This window comes from Chlorocebus sabaeus, chromosome 20, assembly GCF_047675955.1.
Source record: "Chlorocebus sabaeus isolate Y175 chromosome 20, mChlSab1.0.hap1, whole genome shotgun sequence".
Classification (NCBI taxonomy): domain Eukaryota; kingdom Metazoa; phylum Chordata; class Mammalia; order Primates; family Cercopithecidae; genus Chlorocebus; species Chlorocebus sabaeus.
In genome coordinates, this window is record NC_132923.1 from 134,249,952 (window position 1) to 134,270,688 (window position 20,737).

Sequence of the window (20,737 nt, forward strand, 5' to 3'; positions counted from 1 at the left end):
AGCCAACACCACCCCAACACAGGGGCCAACACCACCCCAACACAGGAGCCAACACCACCCAAATGGGAGTCAACACCACCCACACGGTAGCCAAAAACACCCCCCCACACAGGTGCCAACACCCCCTGCACACACGGGAATCAATGCCCCCCACACGGGACTCAACGCCACCCACCTGGGAGCCAACAACACCCCACCCAGGAGTCAATGCCACCCACCTGGGAGCCAATGCCACCTTACACGGGAGTCAACACCACCTCATACAGGAGCCAACACCACCCACACGGGAGCCAATAATACCCCACCCAGGAGTCAACGCCACCCACATGAGAATCAATGCCACCTCACATGGAAGTCAACGCTCCCCACACAGGTGCCAACGCCACCTCACATGGGAGTCAACACCACCCACATGAGAGCCAACAACACCCCACCCAGGAGTCAATGCCACGCACACGAGAGTCAATGCCACCCACATGGGGGTCAACAGCATCCCCTGGGCTGGAGGCCGGGCAGCCCAGCAGAAGCCCAAGATGATACAGGGGCCGTGGGAATCCCATGGTGGCAATAAAGTCCCCATGGAAGGGGATGCTTGAAATCCTTGAGCCCTAAAGATTGAGGCCTTTGCCTCACAAGGGTATGGGAGCCCAGGGCTGGGCAGGGCAGAGTGAGAGCATGACCTACTTGGGGGTGACACGGCCCCAGTGTGACACCCCAGCTCAGTCGCCACTCACGAGGAACACCAAGCCTGAAGGGACGCAGTGCCTCACTCTGCTCTTCAATGAGTTCCAGAGCTCAACATTTCAGGCAGCGGCAGCCCCGACAGCTCGTTCCACACATGCCCAGCTGCCCAGCATCTTGAGGGGTCCTAGGCTCCCGGTGAGCCGCCTGCTGTCGCTTCGGCCCTGGCCCCCCACTGAGGATGTGGCCAGAGATGGGATGGACTGATCAGATGTACCTTGAAGGCAGGGTTCTGCCCTGTGCCTGCTCACCCCAGGCCTGGCCACACCAACACCCAGCCGGCAGGTGTCCACCTACACTGGTGAGTCCTCGGGCCTCCACGGAAGGCCCAGACTGGGTACCCCGAGATTAGGAAATGCCTCCAAAAGTCGAGGAGGTGCTGCATCCGCCACAGTGGTAGCCTAGAGGCTTCGTGATTCGGGCTTTCAAACAAGCCCCATCAGGTCCTCTTCCCAGAGCCCACACAGGCTCAGGACGGCATGCTCTCAGCAGCCCACCCAGGGGCTCCAAGGGGGCCTGCGAGGAGCCCAGAGTGGGGTCGAGGGAGCAGGCCACAAAGGGCTACCTGCATGCTGGCCATGCTTCTCAGGACAGCTCAATGTCCTGGTCCACAGGAGAGTGCCCAGGGCCCCGCCTCGGCCTGCAGATGTGCCTCAGCTGAACAGGGACCAGGGCCGGCTCAGCACCATGGACAGCAGCAGCCACCAGCCTGCGCTGGGGGACAGCCTTGCCTCCTCCTGGGGCCACGATCTGGGATGGCCAGGGGTGGTGGTGCCAGCTCCCCTGGGATCCCCTCTGCACCAGGGGAGTCACTAGTCAGGTGGCCCCATCACCCCCTTTGTCCCTGTCCCCAGGGCAGAGCCCTGGCTGCTGCACGCCCTACACCCATGGCTTAGCGTGAAGGTCAGGACCCTAGGGACAGGCTGTGTGCCCACACTAAGGCTGGGATGAGGCCAGCATGGCATGAAGGGCCCAGCTAAAGCCACATGCACTGGGACCCAGCAACACCAGATGAAGCCCCAGGTTGCCTGGTGTGAGGTGTGAGGGTAGCCCCAAGTCTGGGGGTGCCCACTCACTGTACCCAGGACAGCCGTGAGGGGGACAGGCTGCAGCACAAAGGGCCCCCGTGGGACAGAGTCTGGGCTGGTGGCCCTCCCAGGGCCTGTGGCTAAGCTGGGCAGAGACACAGCCCTTCCACAGAGTGGCTGTGTGCCAGGGTAAGCCACTCGCCGCTGAGCAGGAACAAAAATGCTCGGACAGTGAGGCCCTCAGGGGGCCTGAGCCCAACCCTAGAACGCCCGTGACAGTCACGCGGTATCTTTTCTTTCCACAAAGGGAAGCCACCGCTGCTGAACATGTACCTCGGCCGAGCCTGCCTCAGTGTCCACCCAGCACACTCTGGCAATTAGGCCCCACTGGGTCCAGCCCACTTCCAGCCTTATTTTAGGTTTGATGAAATTAGCCTCAAGCCAGGTGTTTATCCACCATGCACGTCTCTCTGATTAGGCCATGCCAGGCAATGGGAGCTGTTTCCAGATTTCTCTACAGTGAAGCTGATGCCACTTCTCAGAGCCCCTCCAGCCTGGCTGCAGGCTCCTTCTTCTCTCGGCTCTGCAGGGCCCACAGAGGATGCAGCACAGATGGGCGGGGAGGCCCAGCACCCTGAAACTGGGGCCATCTCCACCTGGCTTGACCACCAGAGGCCAGGGCCACTGGGCTTCCACTGCATAGGGCTGGAGTGCCAGGCCTGTGACGTGACAGCAACAGCTGCCCTGCCATTCCTCTCCAGAGCCAGCCCTGCAGCCTGGTCCTGCCTCCGCCTGCCTGGGGTTCCCTTAGGGAGGTCTGGTTGGACCTTCAGGCCCCAGAAGCCGTGCACACTGTTGCTGGATTCAGTGAGGGGCATCTGTCTCCTCCCACTCAGAGGCCACTCTGGAGCCCGCACCCTAAGCCAGCCTGCTGCCCGGGCCCTGGCACAGTCTCAACTCTGTGGAGGGGCCTGCTGGCCCCAGAGCTGCCCCTGAGCCCAGAATGTGGCTGGGGATGGCCCTAGGCAGGCAGGGAGAGGGGGTGCAGACTCAGCCATCTGCCAGCCACCACAGCCCAGGCAGACTGTCTCCCCACTGGGGCCTTCACCAGCCCCGGACAGTCCCCAGAGTGTCTGCGAGCACCCAGCCCCTAACTCACGCACAAACCCCGTGCTGTGAACAGTCCAGCCTCCCTCGCTCCAGCCAGGCATGACCAGCTATCTACAGTGAAAACAGGCAGGAGCAGGCAGGAGCTGACAGGGGCTGGACACGGCGGAGCTGTCAGACTGTGAGCATGTGTGTGTGTGCACGTGTGTGCATGGGCGTGCCTGTGTGCACATGTGTGTGCGCACATGTGTGTGCACGTATTTATGCACATGCATGTATGTGTGTGCGCCTGTGTGCCTGTCAGAGACCCCAGGGCCTGGCGCTTGTGCCCACAGAACCCACTTTCCAAGCTGCAGCAAAGCAGCAAGGCCCTAGGGCCTGGTTTGCTGGCTCAGCCGGCGCCGCCCGGAACCAGAACCTGCTGACGGGCAGAGTTTCTCTCCCCCGGCCCAGCAGGCTTTCCGGAAACAGAAACTAATTACAGACAATAAAGGCCGCAGCTCAGCTGAAGGCTGCATTTTCATAACTCCTAACATCAGGGTGGCTGGGTGAGGGCCGCATGGGGAAAGTAACAAGAAACTGGGCCCCGCCAGGGCTGGGGTGCTCCCCTCGAGGCTCGCCTTACCCTGAACATCTGCTTCACCCTCTGCCGGGGCAGGTTCACGTTGAGCTTGTGCAGCAGCTGCAGGACCTCACCGATGCTCAGGCTGCCATCCCCGTTCTTGTCGGCCTCATCAAACGTCTGCTTCAGCCACTTTGGTGCCGAGTTAGGAGCCAACAGGGATCCACGGGTCCAGCTCCACCGCCCCCACCCTCTGGCCTAGGGGGGAAGGAATAGGGGACCCCAGCCTATGGGCCGCTTCCCCAACATGTGACCCAGCAAAGGACAGGGGCCCTCCCAGGGTGGGCAGCCAAGGGGCCGGTCCCTGGGTCTGCCCTGCCTGCTCAGTGCCCAAGGATATTGGTCCCTGGTGCGCTGGCGGCGAGCCAGGCTGTCCTCGTCGCTGATGCCGGCCATGAGGTAGCGCAGGCCAGTGACCCAGGTGCGCGCCACCTCGCTGCTGGTGGAGACCAGGTCCAGCGACTCGCGGTGGCTGCCGTGGTAGATACTGAAGCAGCAGTTGGGGTCAAAGCTGCCGTCGGGGTAGCGCTGGAAGACCTCCGACTGCCGCCCCTCACTCACCTCCTGGATGGAGTCGATGGAGACTGCGAGGTGGGGAGGGAGCACAGGTCAGGCCAGCTGGGGCCCAGCGTCCCCCTGCTGGCAGCCCCAACACAGCAGTGACCAAGCAGCTGGGAGCTCCTTGCCCACCTATGCGGGACCCTCGGCAGGGCCCAGGGCAGGGTTCAAGAACAAAGGGTGAAGATCTGCGAGACTGCACAGCCCCCTACTGCTGACCCGTGTCCATCCCCCTTTCCCTTTCCTGTGGAAAAGACACAGCCCCTACAAAGGAAAGCATCCACCTCCCCCCACCTGCAGCCCCGGGTGCCCGGCTGGCCCAGGGCTCCACGTTTAACCAGCACATCTCCACGTTCCAAGGAAGACCCGGGCCACCTCCAAGGCTCCAGTGCCACAGGTGGGGACAGCGGCTCCAGGGACCCCCAGCTCTGTGCTCAGGTGCATCGAGGCTGTCATGACCTCAGGACCGCCTGGGGGCTCCACAGCGTGGCTCTCTCCAGGGGCCCAAAGTGGCTACATGCTTGGCAATTGCTGGGCTGAGGCCTTGCCGGGCATGCCTGGGTCCTGCCCATCAGCAAAGCCCGCGGAGACCCTGGCCGCACCCTTATCCCAGCCTTTGAGGACTGCCACGTCTCTCCCCAAACTGTGGGACCCCACCCCATTCCCCGTGTGCCTCAACCCTGCCCGTGCACCCCCTGCACAGAGCCTCCATCTCCGGTGGCCCCTGCTCCCTCCAGCGGCCCTGCCCAGTGGCTGCCTGGGCCACCCATCAGCATACCCCTGTGGGGTTCGTTTCTGTTTATGGGGAGCTGTGCCCCTCCTCCCAGCCCAGCACTCAGCACAGGTCACTGCGGATCCCCAAGGTCACTGAGCCCAGAGGTGTCCAGGCTTAGGGTCTCGTTGCTCCTCAGCCATCAGTGGCTGCCCTGGGAAGGTCCCTACCCTCGTGTCCCCCCGGGGACTCTGACCTGCCCCCCCGCCAGGGCTCCCACTCACTCTTGGCCTTCTCATTCTTGCGTGAGGGCCTCCAGCGGATGCAGGAACGGTGCTCATCCAGGTAGTAGAAGCGGACCAGGCCCTTGGAGCTGCCACGAAGCTTCACCATCTGCATCCCCTCTTGCATGGCACCCATGCACCGCTCCACTGGACATGAGAGAGACACGGCCGTCAGCAGAGGCACGACCACTCCTCACGGGAGAGACACAGCCATCAACGGAGGCACAGCCACACCTCACCTCGCCCGGCGCCACCCACACCACCCTGCCAGCAACAAGGCAAAGGCCAGAGCCCAGGGCCACCTCCACCCCAGGTGCCGGCTTGCCTGGGTCACACAGCCCAGCTGGGCCCTGCCACTCCTCCCCAGATGGTCCTGGGGACTGAGGACCCTGCTCCCCACCCTGCTCAGCCACCTACCGCTCCCAACACCTCCTGGACCAGTCCCAGCAGCCCTGGGAACCGGTGCTGGGCCTGGGGCCCCCAGAGCCACCACTGAGACGGAGCCAGCACTGAACTCAACAGTGGGAAGGCCGGGCGTGAGGCAAGACAGGCGAGGTGGCTGGGCCTGCTGTCTGGGGCCACAGTGCGGTGGAGGCCCCTTGCCAGGCACAGGGTGGACCTATCAGGCAGTAACCCATACCCCTGCCCCCGCCCCCGGTCACAGGCCACTCCTGGGAGCAAACAGTCACATTCCTGAGTGACTATGCCCCTGCCTGGAGCGTCTCCAGGAAAGCCCTTGCCCCTCACGTGCAACAAGGGCCACGAATGGTGCCACAAATGTCCACGTCCCAGGCCCCGCACGGCAGTATGGACTTGGGAGGCTGTGGTGCCGGATCGAGCTTCACAACCCCTCCCCTCCCTCAGGCCACCTGCCTCGTTCCTTCTCTCCCCTCCTCTGCCCATTCAGCCTCCTGCTGTAGCTTGTCCCAGGGGAGGGGGCTACAGGCTCCAGGGAGTCCAGGCCAGAGTCAGCTGTCCCACCCCCTCGGTTCCTGTGCACCTGCTCACAGAAAGCCCAGGTCCCAGAGGTACCATCTGCTAAAGCACAGAGACGTTAATCCCCACCCCAGGTCTGCACACTGAGGGACCCCGGCGGGGCATTGTGGAGGACCAAGGGCAGTACTGACCAGGCCTCCCTGGGGAAGCTACTACATGATCACAAGCAGAGGGGAACTGAAGGGATGGAAGGCATGGCACCGGGGACTGGGCTCTCCGGGGCACATGGCAGGTGAAGACACAGGTGCGGCTGCAGGGATTCAGAAGAGGGGTGAGGCAGGACACGGGGGCGGGGGGTGGGCAGAGGCCTGCAACAGGGCAGCCTGGATGGGACCCCGTCTGCCGCTGGAGCAGAGAGCTGGCAGGCCAGCATGGACCAGGGCCCTCCACAGGCCACCACAAGACACACACTCCCCCCTCCCAGCCATGCCCAGCCAGTCTCCTCTGCAGAGTCTCCTAACAGCAAGGGCCCCTATGTCCAGCCCAGCCGCCTGGGCTGCAAGCACCAATGACCCCCAGAGTGCAAGGGACCCCATTAATGAGAGCATTGGAGCCACCTGAGGTCTCCCCCTGTCCCTTGGGTTCAGCCCCCAGGCCCTGCACGTGCCTGGGAGACCAAGGTGTGCGGAGCATGCCTCTGAGCGGCCGAACGGCAGGGCCAGCCGACGCTGCTGGACCCACATGACCCCTAGAGCACCCAGGGGGACGGGAGAGGCGAGTGCAGGGATGGGATGGAGGCCCAGGCTTCCCCCACCTCCAGGAGCAGCCCCCACCCGCCAGGCACCTGGACAGGGCCAGCACTCATTCCGGGTCACTCCCCTGCCCCTTCTTACCCAGGGGGCCGAGCTGCCACTGTGAAGACAGTGCCACACTCCCTCCAACCCAGAGGAGTACCTCCGCCAGCCAGGCCACCGTTCCCTTGGTCCGGCACTCGGGGGAGGGCCAGGGGCCAGACATGTCCTGACGACGGCCGGACGGTTCACAGAGGCCACAGAGGCCTTCCCCGGCCCTCAGGCAGTGGAGGTCAGGCACTGGCAGTGCTGGCGGCAGGACCTCTGCCGGGCCTTCTCTCCTCCGCCTCTTCCTCCTCCTCCTCCTCAGGGCCCTCTGAAGCCCGCACAGGGCTGTGCCCGGGCCCGGCTGGCATTGGCCTGACCGTCACCTGCTGGCCTGATGGCCCCCAGGCCAGCCTACCCACCCTCCAGGGCCACCAAGGAGTCCCTGACGCAGCCGCCTCCCAAGGCTGGGGGAGCGAAGGGCCTCAGCCCCGCCCAGTCCCAGGCCCAATCCCTGTGCTAATCCCAGCTCCAGCCCAGCTGGCAGAGGATTTAGGCCGAGGGAACTCCCAGCTGGGGACAGGAGGGCACTGTGGAGGCAACAGTGTTTCCCAAGGCCCAGACTACCAGACCCATACCAGGGCTGAGGGACAAGAGCAGGACCAGTGGGGGCCCTCCTGGGACCCAGAGGGTGCAACTGGAAGGCCTGCAGGGCACCATCCTCAGAGGACCCTGTGTGGGGTGGGCCTCCCCGCTGTGTGCCCACCACGGATGCCGAGGCTGGGCCTGGAGTGGTCCCTGCCCTCACCCCGCATCCCTACTTATGGGGACCTCTGAGTGGATCCCCAAAGTCCGGAGGCAGGCGGTTCGGAGCAGGGGCAGCAGCTCACCTCATCCCCACAGCGCCCAGCCCGGTGGCTGCAGAGGGGAGCCAAGCCGGAGCCCTTTCAGCAACAACTCCCAGCCCAGGCCCAGGATGTGGGTCCCTGAGCCTGGGTTGGGGTCTCCGTGTCTCCCTCATGCAGCTGCAGGCCCAGCCTGACCTTTCTCCATGGTCACCGAGCCGTGGTGGAGGAGGTGGCCCCATGCCCAGGGCATGTTTATCCCCACATTCTGCCCTACAAGGATGACAGTCGTCTGACCTGGAGAGGGGCCGCACCCAAGGAGGACCCACCCCACTGTCTCAGCTCCCACTGAGGTGAGGACTCGGGTCCCACTGCCACCAGGACCACACAGCCCGCCCTGTTTACTGGCCCAGCACTGCAGGACGGCACAGGCTCTCCCATCCCTGAGTCCAGGCCGGGACACCAGGGGCAGCTGTGGGAATGGGAGGTGGCGGACCCCGGCTGAACACCCCGCCTGTGTCCTGGCCATGCCCGTGCTTCGTGACTACGCTAGGGGGAACCCCGCCCTTCTTCCCACCCACTGCCCAGGCTGTATTGGCTCCAGCAACAAGGACTGCAAGGTCCCGGGCAGTTGCCCTCCTCCCCTGACACCAGGGGAGGAGTTTGGCCTGCAGAACCCAGGACAGGGAGGTGCCAGGGCTGGGCATCTTGGCAGAGCTCCGGGGCCAAGGTCAGGCGTGGGAGGTGGCAGTCCCTGAGGAGATGGCCAGGCATCTCTGGCTGACCACTGACGACCCGGGCCACACCCAGCCAGATCAGATGCAATCACTGCAGAGTGAACCCAGGCCCCACCAGGGGCCCCGACACAGGCTCTGCTGCTCTTGGCGGAAGCAGGTCAGCAGGCGTTTCTGGGCTCTGCCGTGGAATTAGATTAGGGAGTCATGAGCCGTGGAGAGAGGAGAGGGGCTGGAGTCCCGGGCGTCCTCAGGAAGACAGGGCCTCGGGGCACGGCCACTGTGTAAGGGGCAACACAGGGGCCAGGAGGTGGCCCGAGGGCCTGGAGACAGACCAGACGGCCACAGCCCTGGCCCAGGGCCCCTGCCCACCCCACACTGGGCTGCTGTGGGTTTCCACTCTGACACAGGGGTCCAGTTCTCCTTCCTGCACCTCAGAGGCCTCCTGGCCTGCGACACACCTGCTCTTCCCTCACCCTGGGCCTGGCCCCAGCTGGGGGTGCTCCCGCCTGTCACCCATCCCTCCTCGAAGTTCCCCAACGCTGGGCCTCTGCCCCTCCCTCTCTCCCTTAAGCTCTCAGCCACTAGCTGATCCCCCATCAGCTGGGGTTAGGGCGCGGAGGCCCCCATCTGCCTGGGCAGGGGTTCTGAGAGGGGCCACACATAGAGTGCCTGGCCCCAGCCCCCCAACGTGGGGCCCAGGCTCCTGCACCCCAGGCCCCCGACCTCCTCAGCAGCCGAACCGGGCTCCTCCACTGACCAGGCAGGTGGAGGCCAGGCTAATCCTTCCTGACGCAGGCCTCTGCCGGGGGCTGCCCTGCCTGCCCTGAGGACCAAAGGGACCGCCCACTCCCCTCCAAAACTCAGGCAGACACAAAACTGCAGCTGCAGAGTGAAGCCAGGGGTGCCCCAGGCCAAGAGACGTGGCAGGGGCCCAGGCCCAGGGACTTAAAACCCTTCCCCACGTGCTGCCTATGAACCAGCCCAGGGCCCAGCCCAGCCCCCACACAAGGTCACGGAGGGGGTGCCCCACCCCCATGCCGGCAGGCGAGCCCAGCCCCACAGCCTGCACTGGCCGGCCCCCATGCTCACCCTGCCTGCCCTGAGCCAGGGGCCGGCCATCCCGAAAGCCCACGGGGAAGTCGAGGAAGCCATGCTCTGCTCTGCAGTTCCACACAGGGGCCCAGCCCTCAGCCATGTTCCACACCCACCCCAGGCCGCTCGGCCCCTCCCGTCAGCCTGAGCCAGGACACCTGATGTGGGAGCTCAGGTGGGATCGAAGCAATGCACCTGACTGTGGGCCCGTAAAGGGGGCCAGACTGGGAGGGGCCGGCAGTCCTGGTCAGGGGCAGATACAGGCTCCGTCGGGTAGAGGAGGGCCCTGGCTCACCTGCTACTCCCCCAGGTACCTGCACACCACAGTGGGGCTCCCCAGTCTCAGAGCACTGCCTGACCCCAAGACATCCCTAGGGCAGGGACCTCAAGTCCTTCTCCCTGCTCTGCCCCTGTGAGGCCATGACCCAGCACACAGCAGGCACTGGCTAGACACAGGTGGACAGGGAGGGACGGGCAAGACAGAGGCGGCTAAGGCCACCAGGCCTGCTCTGAGGAGGTGACGGGAGCCAGCGTCCACACTGGTGTCCTGGGTGCAACTCTCCAGGGTCTGCTGGGCCTGGAGAAGCCTCCCACACAGATGCACCCAGACAGGCGGATGGGCAGGCAGACGGGGCTGCACCCCAGGTGGGGAGAGCGCACGGGAGGGCTGTGCGGGCCCCACGGTGACACCCAGAGGAAGCCGCCCGTGATCCCCTGGGCTCGGCCCCTGCACCTGGGCTGCACCGGCTCGCCCTGACTGCCTGGCTCTGGCAGCTGCTGGGAAGCAGGGGTCCTGGACCTGCCCCTGACCTTGGGTTGTCCTCCCTGGCTCAGTGCCTCAGTTTCCCCACTCTGAGAAGTTTGCTCCTGCAGCCCCTTCCTTTCTTCCCAAGGCTGGAACCGGGCGGGTGGCAGCTGACTAGAGGAAGAGCACGCACTGTCAGAAGCCAGGGCAGTGTTGGCTTAATTTTGTTTTTATGGCGGAGATCGATCTTGTCCTAACACAGCAGGCATCACGGACCTCGTGGCTGTCATCGACAAGGGGCCGGCGGGGGCTCAGCGTCTCCGCCTCTCCCCAGGGAAGGCTGGAAAATCAATGGAACCTTCCAACAAAACCCACAAATCACACCCACAGGCCTCCCGGCGCGTACACACACCCGGGGCACCTTTGGGTGCCGCAGCCCCTCCCACGACAGGGGTACGGGGACTGCACACGCCCCTCCACCAACCTCTTCCCTTTGAAAGCACGTATGGGGCGGGCAGGGGCCCCACCTCTTCCAGGCCTGTCCAGAGGTGGCCCTGGCTGCCTCTAAGCCCCCTCCTCTCCCAACGCTTGCTGCCTTTCAGCAGGACCTTGCAAAGGTCCTCCCCAGGCCCACCTGTGTCTCCCTCTGAAGCCCCCACAGGGTTGTGCCTGGGCCCGGCTGGCATTGGCCTGACCGTCACCTGCTGTCCCGATGGGACCCAGGCCAGCCTACCCACCCTCCAGGGCCACCAAGAGTCACTGAGGCAGCTGCATCCCAGGGCTGGGAGAGCAAAGGACCTCAGCAGCAGTGAGGCATGAGGGCCGGACGCTCCTGCAGCCCCCTCCTGCCCCTCACAGCCCCAGCATCCCCCTCCTGTGCTGCCCCCAAGGGCTGGCCCAGCATGCAGGAGGGGCTGAGCCTGTGCTTGGGTGGATGGGAGGGAGGAGGAAGTGGCCGCCTTGCCCCAGCCACGGTACCCACTGGAGATCAGCCGGGCCCCTGGACTGGCGCCGCACAGGAGGGAGGGCCGGGCCCACACACATATGGCGGAGATTATTTAAACGTCTGAGAGAAGCGACTTGTCCCCCCGCACGTCTGGGAGCCTCGTCCCCAACTATTTTTATTTTATCAGGAGTGTGAGTTGGTGCCTCGAGCCCTCCCCGCAGGCAGGACCCCAGGGTGGCCGTGCTAGGAGCTCAGGGATCCCAGAACCAGGCTGGGCCTAAGGGGAGCCAAGGGCAAGTGCCTGGGGCCCGTGGGGCTGGGGCCGCTCCAGACACGCCTGGAGGGCACCACAGGGACAGACACTCTGCCCTCTCCTCTGGCAGCACCCTCCACGTGGCAGCCACGCCTGCTCTCAGCAGGAGGTGGGGGCATTGTGGAGGGGAGGGCCTGACCCCATGGCAGTACCCAGCTCGGCAGGGGAGCAGGCCGGAAGGGCCCTGGGGCCTGACTTTGTTCTGCCCCCTTGGGTGGCTCCTGGTCAGTATGCACAGAACCCTGGGGGAGCTGGAACTGCCAGCGCCCTAGAGGGTGGGGACAGGTTCTCGATGGTCAGCCGTACTCCATTGGCTGTGCCGCCTGACCCGCCCACCACCTTCCACTGGCTGCAGAGGAGGGGGAGGACGGCAGCCAGGCTCATGCTCCCCTGGTGGCCCAGCTGCTGCTAGAAAGATCCGGCTCCCATGGGGCCCAGAGAGGGCGCCATCAGACACCTTTCTTCTGTCATCCGGCCACCCAGTGTGGAGGGATGGACAGGAGGACGTGTGATGGTCACAGGTGTCCAAAGCAGTCCCAGTTGCACAGAAAGGTGCCCCTCATCAGGAACTTGAGGCCACTGGACCCTCCAAGCAGCCGGCAGTGGCAAGTGGGCAGGACGGCCTCTGAGGCCAGGGGACCTGTGCCCTGTACCTTCCCCCGGAGCAGCCCCTTCTTATGCAGGTGGGCGCCTGCCCAGCCCAGGCCCAGGCCTCCACACTCTCCGGCCAGCCCACTATGGCCAAGGAGGCCCCAACATCTGGCCTTTCTCTAGCCGCTTCAGGACAGCCAGGGCCAGGTCCCCATCTCAGTGAGGGTCCCTCCCAGAGTGGGCTCCCCTTCCTGCCCCCTCGCCGTCCCCAGTTGGTGGCAGCCCAGCTCACGGCGGCGGTATTAATCGCACTTGACAGCCCCGTCAGGAAGGGGACCCTATGAATAGCCCACTTCACAGCTCCCCCCCACCACAAGTGCCCCCCGCTGTGTGTCCCTGGAGGCTCCTGTCCCTGCCACCAGCCACTGGCTTCTCTGAGGCCCTGGCTGCCTCTCTGTCTTCACTGAGCAGGGCATGGCCAGCCGGGGCATCGCACCCACCTGGCCTGGGGCTCTCTGAAGGCAGGTGCACGGCCTTGCCCCCAGCCACTGTCCAGGACACCCCAGAGGAGCTGCAGAGGGAGCCAGGCTCGTGGCAGCCACAGTGTGCGGGGGGGGGGCTTTCCTGAAAAGTCACCAGATGGAGCCTGGCCTGCCAGCTGGGAGAGAGGGAGCGCCTGCTGAGTGAGGGGAGGGGGCTGCAGCTCCAAGGGGAGGGTCCTCGGGCCAAGTGGGCGGAGCCAGCCCTGCCCCCAGCCCAGAGCCAGGCACGGTAGGGAGGGTGGCAGCTGGGCCGCCGCCAGGCAGAGCAGGCACAGAGCCATGGAGGAGGCGAGGAAACAGAAGGAGGCTGAGCCCGCCACGTCCATCCCGGCACGGGGCTGCTCCTCCCGGCCAGAGCACCCCAGGTCACTGCCAGGCCGGAGAGCAGCTTCCTCGAGCAGCCTCATGAATGAGCTGCCAGAGAGCCTTGGACAGAGAAGGTGTCCTGGAGATGAAGCTGGCCCTCCGAGCTCCCCTGCCTGAAGTTTTTGGCGTCTTGTACATTCGTTCCGTCCCTGTCTGGACCTCTTTGCTCAAGCTGGCCCTGGGGCTGGGCTGGCTGCCCTGTCTCCCACTCCTGCCTTTTGGGAGCCAGTGAGGTGCTCCCTGGGTTGGCCCCCACCCACACACCAGCTGACCCAGGAAGGGCACAGGGCTGCCCCTGAGAACTGGGCCACCCAAAACCCAGCCCTTGGTCAACTCCACAACAGGGGCCTGAAAGTCGGAGCAGCCGGGGGTCTGATCAATGTGAAACCAAAACCACTCAAGTCCCTCAGAGGCGTGTTCCTGGGTCGCCAGGTCTGAGCAGGTGGAAGGAACCTACACCCAGGACAGTGTGGCCACCATCCCCAAGTCAGGGCTGCATCCTGGTGCTAGGACCTGCCTGCTGGAAGAGCCCCCTGTGGCCCCCGCCCAGGTACTGCTCTCTGGGGCAGAGCTGGAGGGGGCCCCATAGCCCCACCAGAGTGGCTCACTTGTATCTCCAGTGACCGTAAGCCACAAGGCTCCCTCTTAGGGTCTTCACCCAGCTGGCATGGAGGCCCCCATGCCTGGGGCCACCCCAGTGAGTGACTTCTCAGGAACCAGAGGAAACGTCCTGTCCTGCGAATGGTGTCCACCAACTCCACCCTGCCCCCACGCGGGAGGCCCGCGCCCACTCGCCTTGCCCACACAGGAAGTCCGTCCAGCCGGCGGGAGCCCACGTACGCAGTGCTGGGAGCAAAATCCCGGGAAGAAACAGGCACGTTGGATTACTCATCCCCTTCCCCAATCCCTCCCCCAGCCCACCCTCGATGAAGGTGGAGCCGCTGGGCCTGGGTCCCTGAGAGAGCCCCAGGCATCCCCCACAAAACTGCCCCAGCAAAGGGCACTACCCGGGCAGGGCCAGCCCATGGCTTCTGCAGAAGTTGCCAGGAACTGGGAAGCCATCGTCATCAGCTCATTAGTTGTGCAGATGGAGGGCTGGACCCAGGACACCGGCCCATCTGCTCCGTCCTCGGCGGCACGTGGAGTCTGTAAGGACCATGCTGCTGGCTCCCCTCCCTCTGCCCAGAGGATGCAGGCACAGAGGGTGGGCTCAGAGCCACTCCCACCACTGCCCCCTCCTAAGACTAGGCCCTTCCCTGGCTGGCTGCAGACCCCGGGTGTGCTGGGTCTCCTGGAACCTGCGGCTTTGGGGCCACCTGGCAGCAGCCAGCCCCTGTCCACAGCAGGCAGGCATCCTGAGCCCAGTGGCCAGCACAGGGCAGTGACTCCAGGGAGCTCTCTGCAGGCCAGACAGGCAGGAACCGGGGACAATGTGCTCAGGAGAGCCCTGGGATGGGGGCTGCAGTCAGCGACTGGGTGCACTTGGAGTGACCTGAATATGCAGCACATCCTACAAACAGAGTGTCTGCCCCAGCAGCCCTGGTTACACCTGCCACACTGACCTCCATTCAGAGAGGGCACCTCCGACAGGGGTGGGGCAGAGGAGGGGACGGGCACCCTGGAGCAGTGGCACGGGCCAGGCACGGCACAACCACTTTGCAGACACGCTTGCTCTGAACGCTCCCAGCCACCCTGTGAAAGCACCCCATGCTATCCCTCTCGCCCGTGGAGGCTCAGAGAGGCTCAGTCCCTTGTGTGAGGTCACACGGTTCATCAGAGACAAAAACTAGCAACCCATCCCCAGTCTGCTCCGCAGCGATGCCATGTCCCACCCCACGTGTCCACGTCGATCAGAGGACAGAGCAACCAGGTTCCAAACCACCAGGAGGCAAGCTCCTACTGTCCCTGGAAGCCCAGGAATTTCCTCCTGGTGTCCGGCCTGAGCCACTCCTTCTGCAGCCATGGCCACTGTCCCCCTTCACCTTTTCCTCTCCCTGCCCCTGGCCCAGAGCTAGCGCTGTGTTTGGGGAGCTGGAGACCCTGCCCCAGACAGTGCTGAAGGTGCCTGACCAGGATGCCCTTCGGAAGCTCCTGCTGTGAACAGCCCGGGGCTCGCGCCACCCCTGCCACTCTGCTCTTTCTGCACAGGGCAATGTCCGGCTCCCAGGTCAGGAAAGCGTGACAGATCACAGCAAGAAATCTCCAACCCGGAGCGGAGTGGGATGGACCAGGCCAGCGTGTGACTCCAGGGAACCCTGAGGATGCACAGCAACTGCAGGTCCCCAGAGAAAGCAGCAGCTGTTCTGTCCATGGTGCTGACTGCAGCTCAGGGCCACCTCTGCCGACCTGGATGAGGGGCTGGGGTGGGGTTGGGCCAGGAGAGCCCCCAGAGCCTCAAAGGCCAGAGCCTTCCAGCCCCTGGCACCCCCAGACCTGCCCCCCACCAGGCAGTGTGCATCCGCTGGGGTCAGGCTGGAGGGCAGGACCTGTGTTAGCATGGCTGAGGGCGCCTCCCCCACTGCCCACCTGGACTGTGTTGGGCCCCTTGCAGGGAGCAGACCCTCTCGCTGCCAGGTGTCAGAACACGGCACATGAGGCAAGGTGCAGGCAACAAGGGGTGGGGGCCGCATCCCTCCTCTGGGACCGCATCTGAGGGATGTGCAGGTAAAGGGGGCGTCGGGCCGTGCTCCCGGAGACCCTGCTGGGAGGGGCCCTGCGCCGCCCTCGAGGGGTCAGTGGGTCACCAGTGAACAGCTCTGGTCCTGGGCTCCCCACGGGGACCATCACAGCCCCCTTCTGGGACCCCACCTGCCCCCCTTACCTTGGTCCTGGCTGAGCCCACCCGGGGGCCCAGGCTCTTCCATGGCTGGCAGGCGCCAATCCCAGTTACCGGCACGGCCCGAGGGACACCGGGCCCTGTGCTGGCCCCCGGCGTCCCCTGAGCCCCAGCCCGAGCAGGGGCACCCCGTGCGCTGTACCCATGCCGACTGCAGCCCCACACACTGCCGCGCCCGTGAGGAAGGCGAGGGGAGGGCGGGACGGGCCGCTGCTGGGACCGCCCCTCCCGCGGGAGCCCCTCCCACTTAACCCTTGGCTGCCCAGCCCAGGCTCAGCAGCCTCTGCTGGGGTGGCGGGGGAGGGCTCCCGGGCCGGTGTCTCTGGCGGGAGCTGAACTGGCTCCACTGAGAAGCCAGAAGGGGAGGCGGGTTGCCTGCTGACTCTTCCCATAGCAGCATGAGTGACCACCCGCTGTCCATCCTGCCCTCCCTCCCTCCCGGCGGGGCTTCTCCTACTGAGGGGTGGCTGCACCCCCAGGACCAGAGCCAAATGCTCCCTGGCTGGCTGCCCCTCCATCACAGGGACCCTCTGGTAATTACACCCCAGGCCCCGCAGGCTGCAGCCAAGAAGAGCCACTCACCCAGGAGGGTCTCTGGGAAGGGTTAAGCACTGCCAAGGGTCACTGAGGTGACATTTCACTGGCTGCCCTGGGGGGCGTCCAGTGTTGGGGGAGGCCGAGCCCCAGCAGTAGCTCCTGGTGATGGTGAAGGTGACAGCTGCAGCCCTGCGTGCTGCTACACCCCTTCCTGCACTCCCTCAGCCCCTCGCCTCCCCATCCTGTCTGTCCAGTGCTGAGCCGCCCACCCTGGGGTCCTCGCCCTTGCCAAGCCAGCATTCTGCCTCCCCGTGCACACGCTGCTCCCAGCATCTGAGAGACGTAACATTTTCCAGACAAAAGAGACATCCATCCATGAGGGGTGTTCTGAAAGGAGCCACCTCTGCCCCAAGGGGTCTCGAGCCCCCATCGCAGAGCGCGGCCTGGGAAGCTTGTGTGGATGCTGAGTCCTGGATGTGGGCAGGGCAGGCAGGCACGCACGCCTGAGCAGGAGGATGTGGGGCCACCTCTGGGCTCTCTGAGCTGCTGCCACCTCAAGGTGTGACCACCTACTGCCAGGTGGGGCCCCAGTGTGGAGGGGGAGGGGAGCCACCAGCAACTGCAGTCACCACCTGGGTCCTGCCAGGGAAGGCCCTTGGGCCCAGCCACCTGGCACCCTTAAAGGAGCTGCCTCCTGCCTTCACCACAACTCAGGGTGACCTGGGACCCTCGGCTGGACCAGCCCCTACCCTGGGCTCTTGGGACATGCCCTCGAGAATGAAGAGTCTCACGGCCCGTTCGGCACAGCCAGGGCCCCAGGCCTGTGTCCACCTGGCTGCGAGAAGGGAGGGGTGGTCCCTCCCCGTGGGCCCCTTGTCTCAGTGGGTCCCGGCGCTGAGCTGAGTGGCAGGGCTGAGGGGAGGCCAGGCCACAATGGGGGCTGTCCGGGCAACGACACGGCAGTGGGCATGTGCCAGAGGCAGCCAGTGACCCAGGAGCAACAGGCATCCCGGCACCCCCCACACCTGGGCTCTGCGTGTCCCCTGGGACAGTCCACTCAGGAAAGGGCCAGCAGCCCCAAGTCTCAGAAGGGAGAAACTGAAGTGGGGAGAGGAGACAGAAGGGGGAAGCCACAGACACGCCCGAGGGTGGGAAGGAGGGAGAGAGGTGTGCGGACTGCAGGTCCCGACCCAGCCACACCTCCCTGGAGTGGACAGAGGCCCCTGAGCCCCCGTCCAGAGGTCGGTGAAACCCAGGTTCAGGTTCTAATGAATAATCCATCCTCAGGGCCAGCCCCGCCCGCCACTCAGCCAGGAGATGATTTCCATCACCGCGGCCTGCGATTAAAGGCGGTGATTAAAAGCCGCCCACTGCACATGTTAATTTGCTTAAGATTCTGATCTCCTAAATCTCTTTTCTGGGCATTTAAGCAGAATTCTGTCTTTGAGAGCATTTGGCCTGGCGGGTGGCGGGTGGCGGGTGGCGGGTGGCAGGCAGGGAGGTGCCATGGTGGCAGGGGAACCAGGCCCCCAGGAGTTTAATTTTCTCCTCATTTGAAGAAGGCGACTGGAAGGAACAAATGTGCCCAGGGATGCAGAGCCAGCCAGGAGCCCGCCAGAGCCCCTGCCCCTGCCCATGGACCAGCACAGCTGGGAGGACCATACCTAGCTCTTGCCTTGGCCAGAGGGTGGACGGCAGAGGGCAGAGGGTCCCCACCCTGTGGGCCCAGAGCTGTGTCTCCTCAGCCCCGCTTGCTGGGATTGGTCCTTGCCTTCTGGGTCTGAGAGGCTACCCCTGTCCCCACAGTCTAAGGCTGGATCTGGCTGTGAGCCCTGGCTGGATCTGTCCTTGGGTTCATAGGCATTGCCAGGACAGAAGCCGGAGGACACCACACCCTGAGACAGGGTGAGCTTAAACCTTGGGCCTGCAGCCCTGGGTTCTCAGCTAGGCCTGTAGGTGGACAGAGCTGATCCCCCTTCCCCTGTGCCTCAGTTTCCTCGATGTGCATTGGAAACACTGCACACCTGTGCCCCGGGCCCAGACGCTGCACACAAAGGCAACCACTCCCCTTGCCCTCCTGGGCTGCAGTGACACCAAACCCAGCCTCAGGGCCTGCTGAGGCCCTAATGCCTCCTACAGAGCTGAGCCTGAGGGTCCCACCTTCAGTCTGTGTGAGTTGACCGAGAGCCAGCCATGAGCCCGAGGCCACCTGCACCAGGTGCTTCCCTCACATCCACGCTGCCCACCCCAGACTCCGCAGTGTCTCCATCCTCCCTCTCTCAGCTGGAGAGGCTTTCTTGCCCTGCAGGCTGGACAGACGCCCCAAGTGGGCAGGGCATCGCCCAGCATCTCACAGGGGTAGGGGCAGGAGGCAGCCGAGTCCAGACAGAGCCCAGGCCCCGGCTTCCCTGCAGCGCACCTTCCATTCCTGCTTTCTCCATTGGCTTGGGGAAGCAGGAGATGACCCCTCTTCTCAGCCATCCTGCAACAAAAGTTCCTTTACCTCTCATCTCCAAAGAAAATCATTTAGGTGGCCCCTGCCCCAGGGCACAGGTTCAGGAAGACATGGCCAGACCAAAGATGGGGGCCACAACAGGCCAGGGTTGCTCCAGTCTCCCGGGCACCCCGAGGGCCTGTGTGTACTCGTGTGCATACCTAGGGGCCAGACAAGCGCTCTGTGCACCAGTCTGCGTCAGGATCGCCAATTCTGGGCCCTCGGGTGACCCAGAGTTTGAGCAGAAACAGTCCCAGAGAAAGCCAGGGATGGAAGATGGAGACGCACATCAGGGGAGGACCAGAGTGAGGGCAGAGTGGGGAGGTAAGAAGCTCGTGAAGCCCCCCTGCCCACACGCGAACCCCACGAAAAGAGACCTCACCCCCAGGACTTCCCACAGGCCAGCTGCTCCGGAGCCCCAGAGCCCTCTCCTGGACAGTGGGCCATACCCTGTGCAGCTGGGGAGGCCAGTGGCCTGGTCACACCCGCAACCAGCTGCCAAGCGGTCCCACTGTGCAGGAGCCTAGCACCATGTCCTCCAGGGCTGCTGGCGAGCGAGGGGTGCCCTGAGTATGTTCCAGAAAATGCCCCTGTAGACAGGAGCCGGGGAGGGCAGTGCTTTGGAAAGCTCAGGAGACCCCAGTGCACGCCCTGGCTCTGCCTGACTCTGTGTACCCCATGGGAGTTTACTGTCCCTCTGGCTTCAGTTTCCCCGTGTTAAACCAGGGAGGACCAGCAGTTCTCCAAGGGCCTGGCCAGCTGGCGCCTTGGCTCAGGCCATGGAGGAGGAGGGTTCCTGGAGGAGGGCGGTGGAGAGGAGGGTTCCCGGAGGAGGGCGGTGGACACCTTCAGTGGAGTCTGGCGGGAGACTCTTGCACCAAAGTCCAAGTGCGATATCCCCCTGGGTGGCCACTGCTGTGCAGAGGGGCTAGGAGCCCTGTTCTCGGGTCATGGGCTCCGACCAGTCCCGGGGCGGCAGCTGTGTCCCAGCAGCCTCCAGGAGCAGAGCCCTGAGAACCGCCTCCCGCCAGCGGTGTGGGGCCTTCGTGGGGCGCCTCGGTTTCAGCTTCCGAGTTCTGTCCTACATATGTCTCCAAGGAAACGCTTCCCGATGACCTGCTGCAGTAAACAGATTCTCAGCTGCAGCCCCGTTCGGCAAACTTCAGCAGGCAGGGCTCTGCGGCCTGCCCACCAGCACCAGGGCGACCCGGGGACACAGCGAGGTCCCCCATGTGTCCCTGATTCTGCTCCTCCACCACCTTGGAATGCCTGAGTTAGACGGGCCCCCAGAGGCCCCTGGATCCAACCTCTTCACTTTTCAGATAGGGAAACTGAGGCAGGGAATCTTGCTCGGGGTCTCACAGCCCAGCTGGCCCTGCAGCTCCCCCTCCAGGGTGGGCTGGTCCCCAACAGTCACACTGGCCCTGCAGCCCCCTGGAGGTGAGCACCCCAGCCTCCTCATCGTGCACAGAATGTCCTAATTACGTCTCAGAGGTGCCAAGCGCGTGTTTAAAAACAGAAATGCAGGCCCCTCCAATGGTGAGACGGTGCTGACAGCTCTGCGGCTGGGAGAGACACAGCCCAGAAGCCCGTACCTCAGACGTTGCATTAATTATTCAACATCAAAGCGAATTCCGTGTTGCTTTCTCGCCTGGTTTAAGAGTTCTGTGGCTATTACGGCTTCGGTTAGGAAACTAAGCCCACTGTGGGGGCCTTGAAGGGCCAGACTCAGCCCCACCACCCCGACACACATCTTGGCACCAGGACGGGCTGAGTAACCTCCTGTCCTGGCCAGTGGCTGGGGGGTGGGAGCACAGGGTAAGGCAAGGGATGCCCCTCTAAGGCCCTGGTGTGTCCCCAACACAAAGA

General features: G+C 64.5%; 1 protein-coding gene across 1 annotated transcript in view; it reads right to left on the reverse strand.

The window, feature by feature from the left end:
• PLCH2 (phospholipase C eta 2) overlaps positions 1–7,388 on the reverse strand; it is a 29,598-nt gene extending 22,210 nt beyond the window's left edge. Inside the window, exons 1-4 of the mRNA XM_073007922.1 lie at positions 6,882–7,388; positions 5,053–5,199; positions 3,829–4,082; positions 3,502–3,630 (exon numbers count right to left, since the gene is read on the reverse strand). Of these exons, the coding sequence (XP_072864023.1) occupies positions 3,502–3,630; positions 3,829–4,082; positions 5,053–5,199; positions 6,882–7,005 (654 nt within the window). The 5' untranslated portion in view covers positions 7,006–7,388. The remainder of the gene's footprint in view (positions 1–3,501; positions 3,631–3,828; positions 4,083–5,052; positions 5,200–6,881) is intronic.
• Between the last annotated feature and the right edge of the window lie 13,349 nt (positions 7,389–20,737).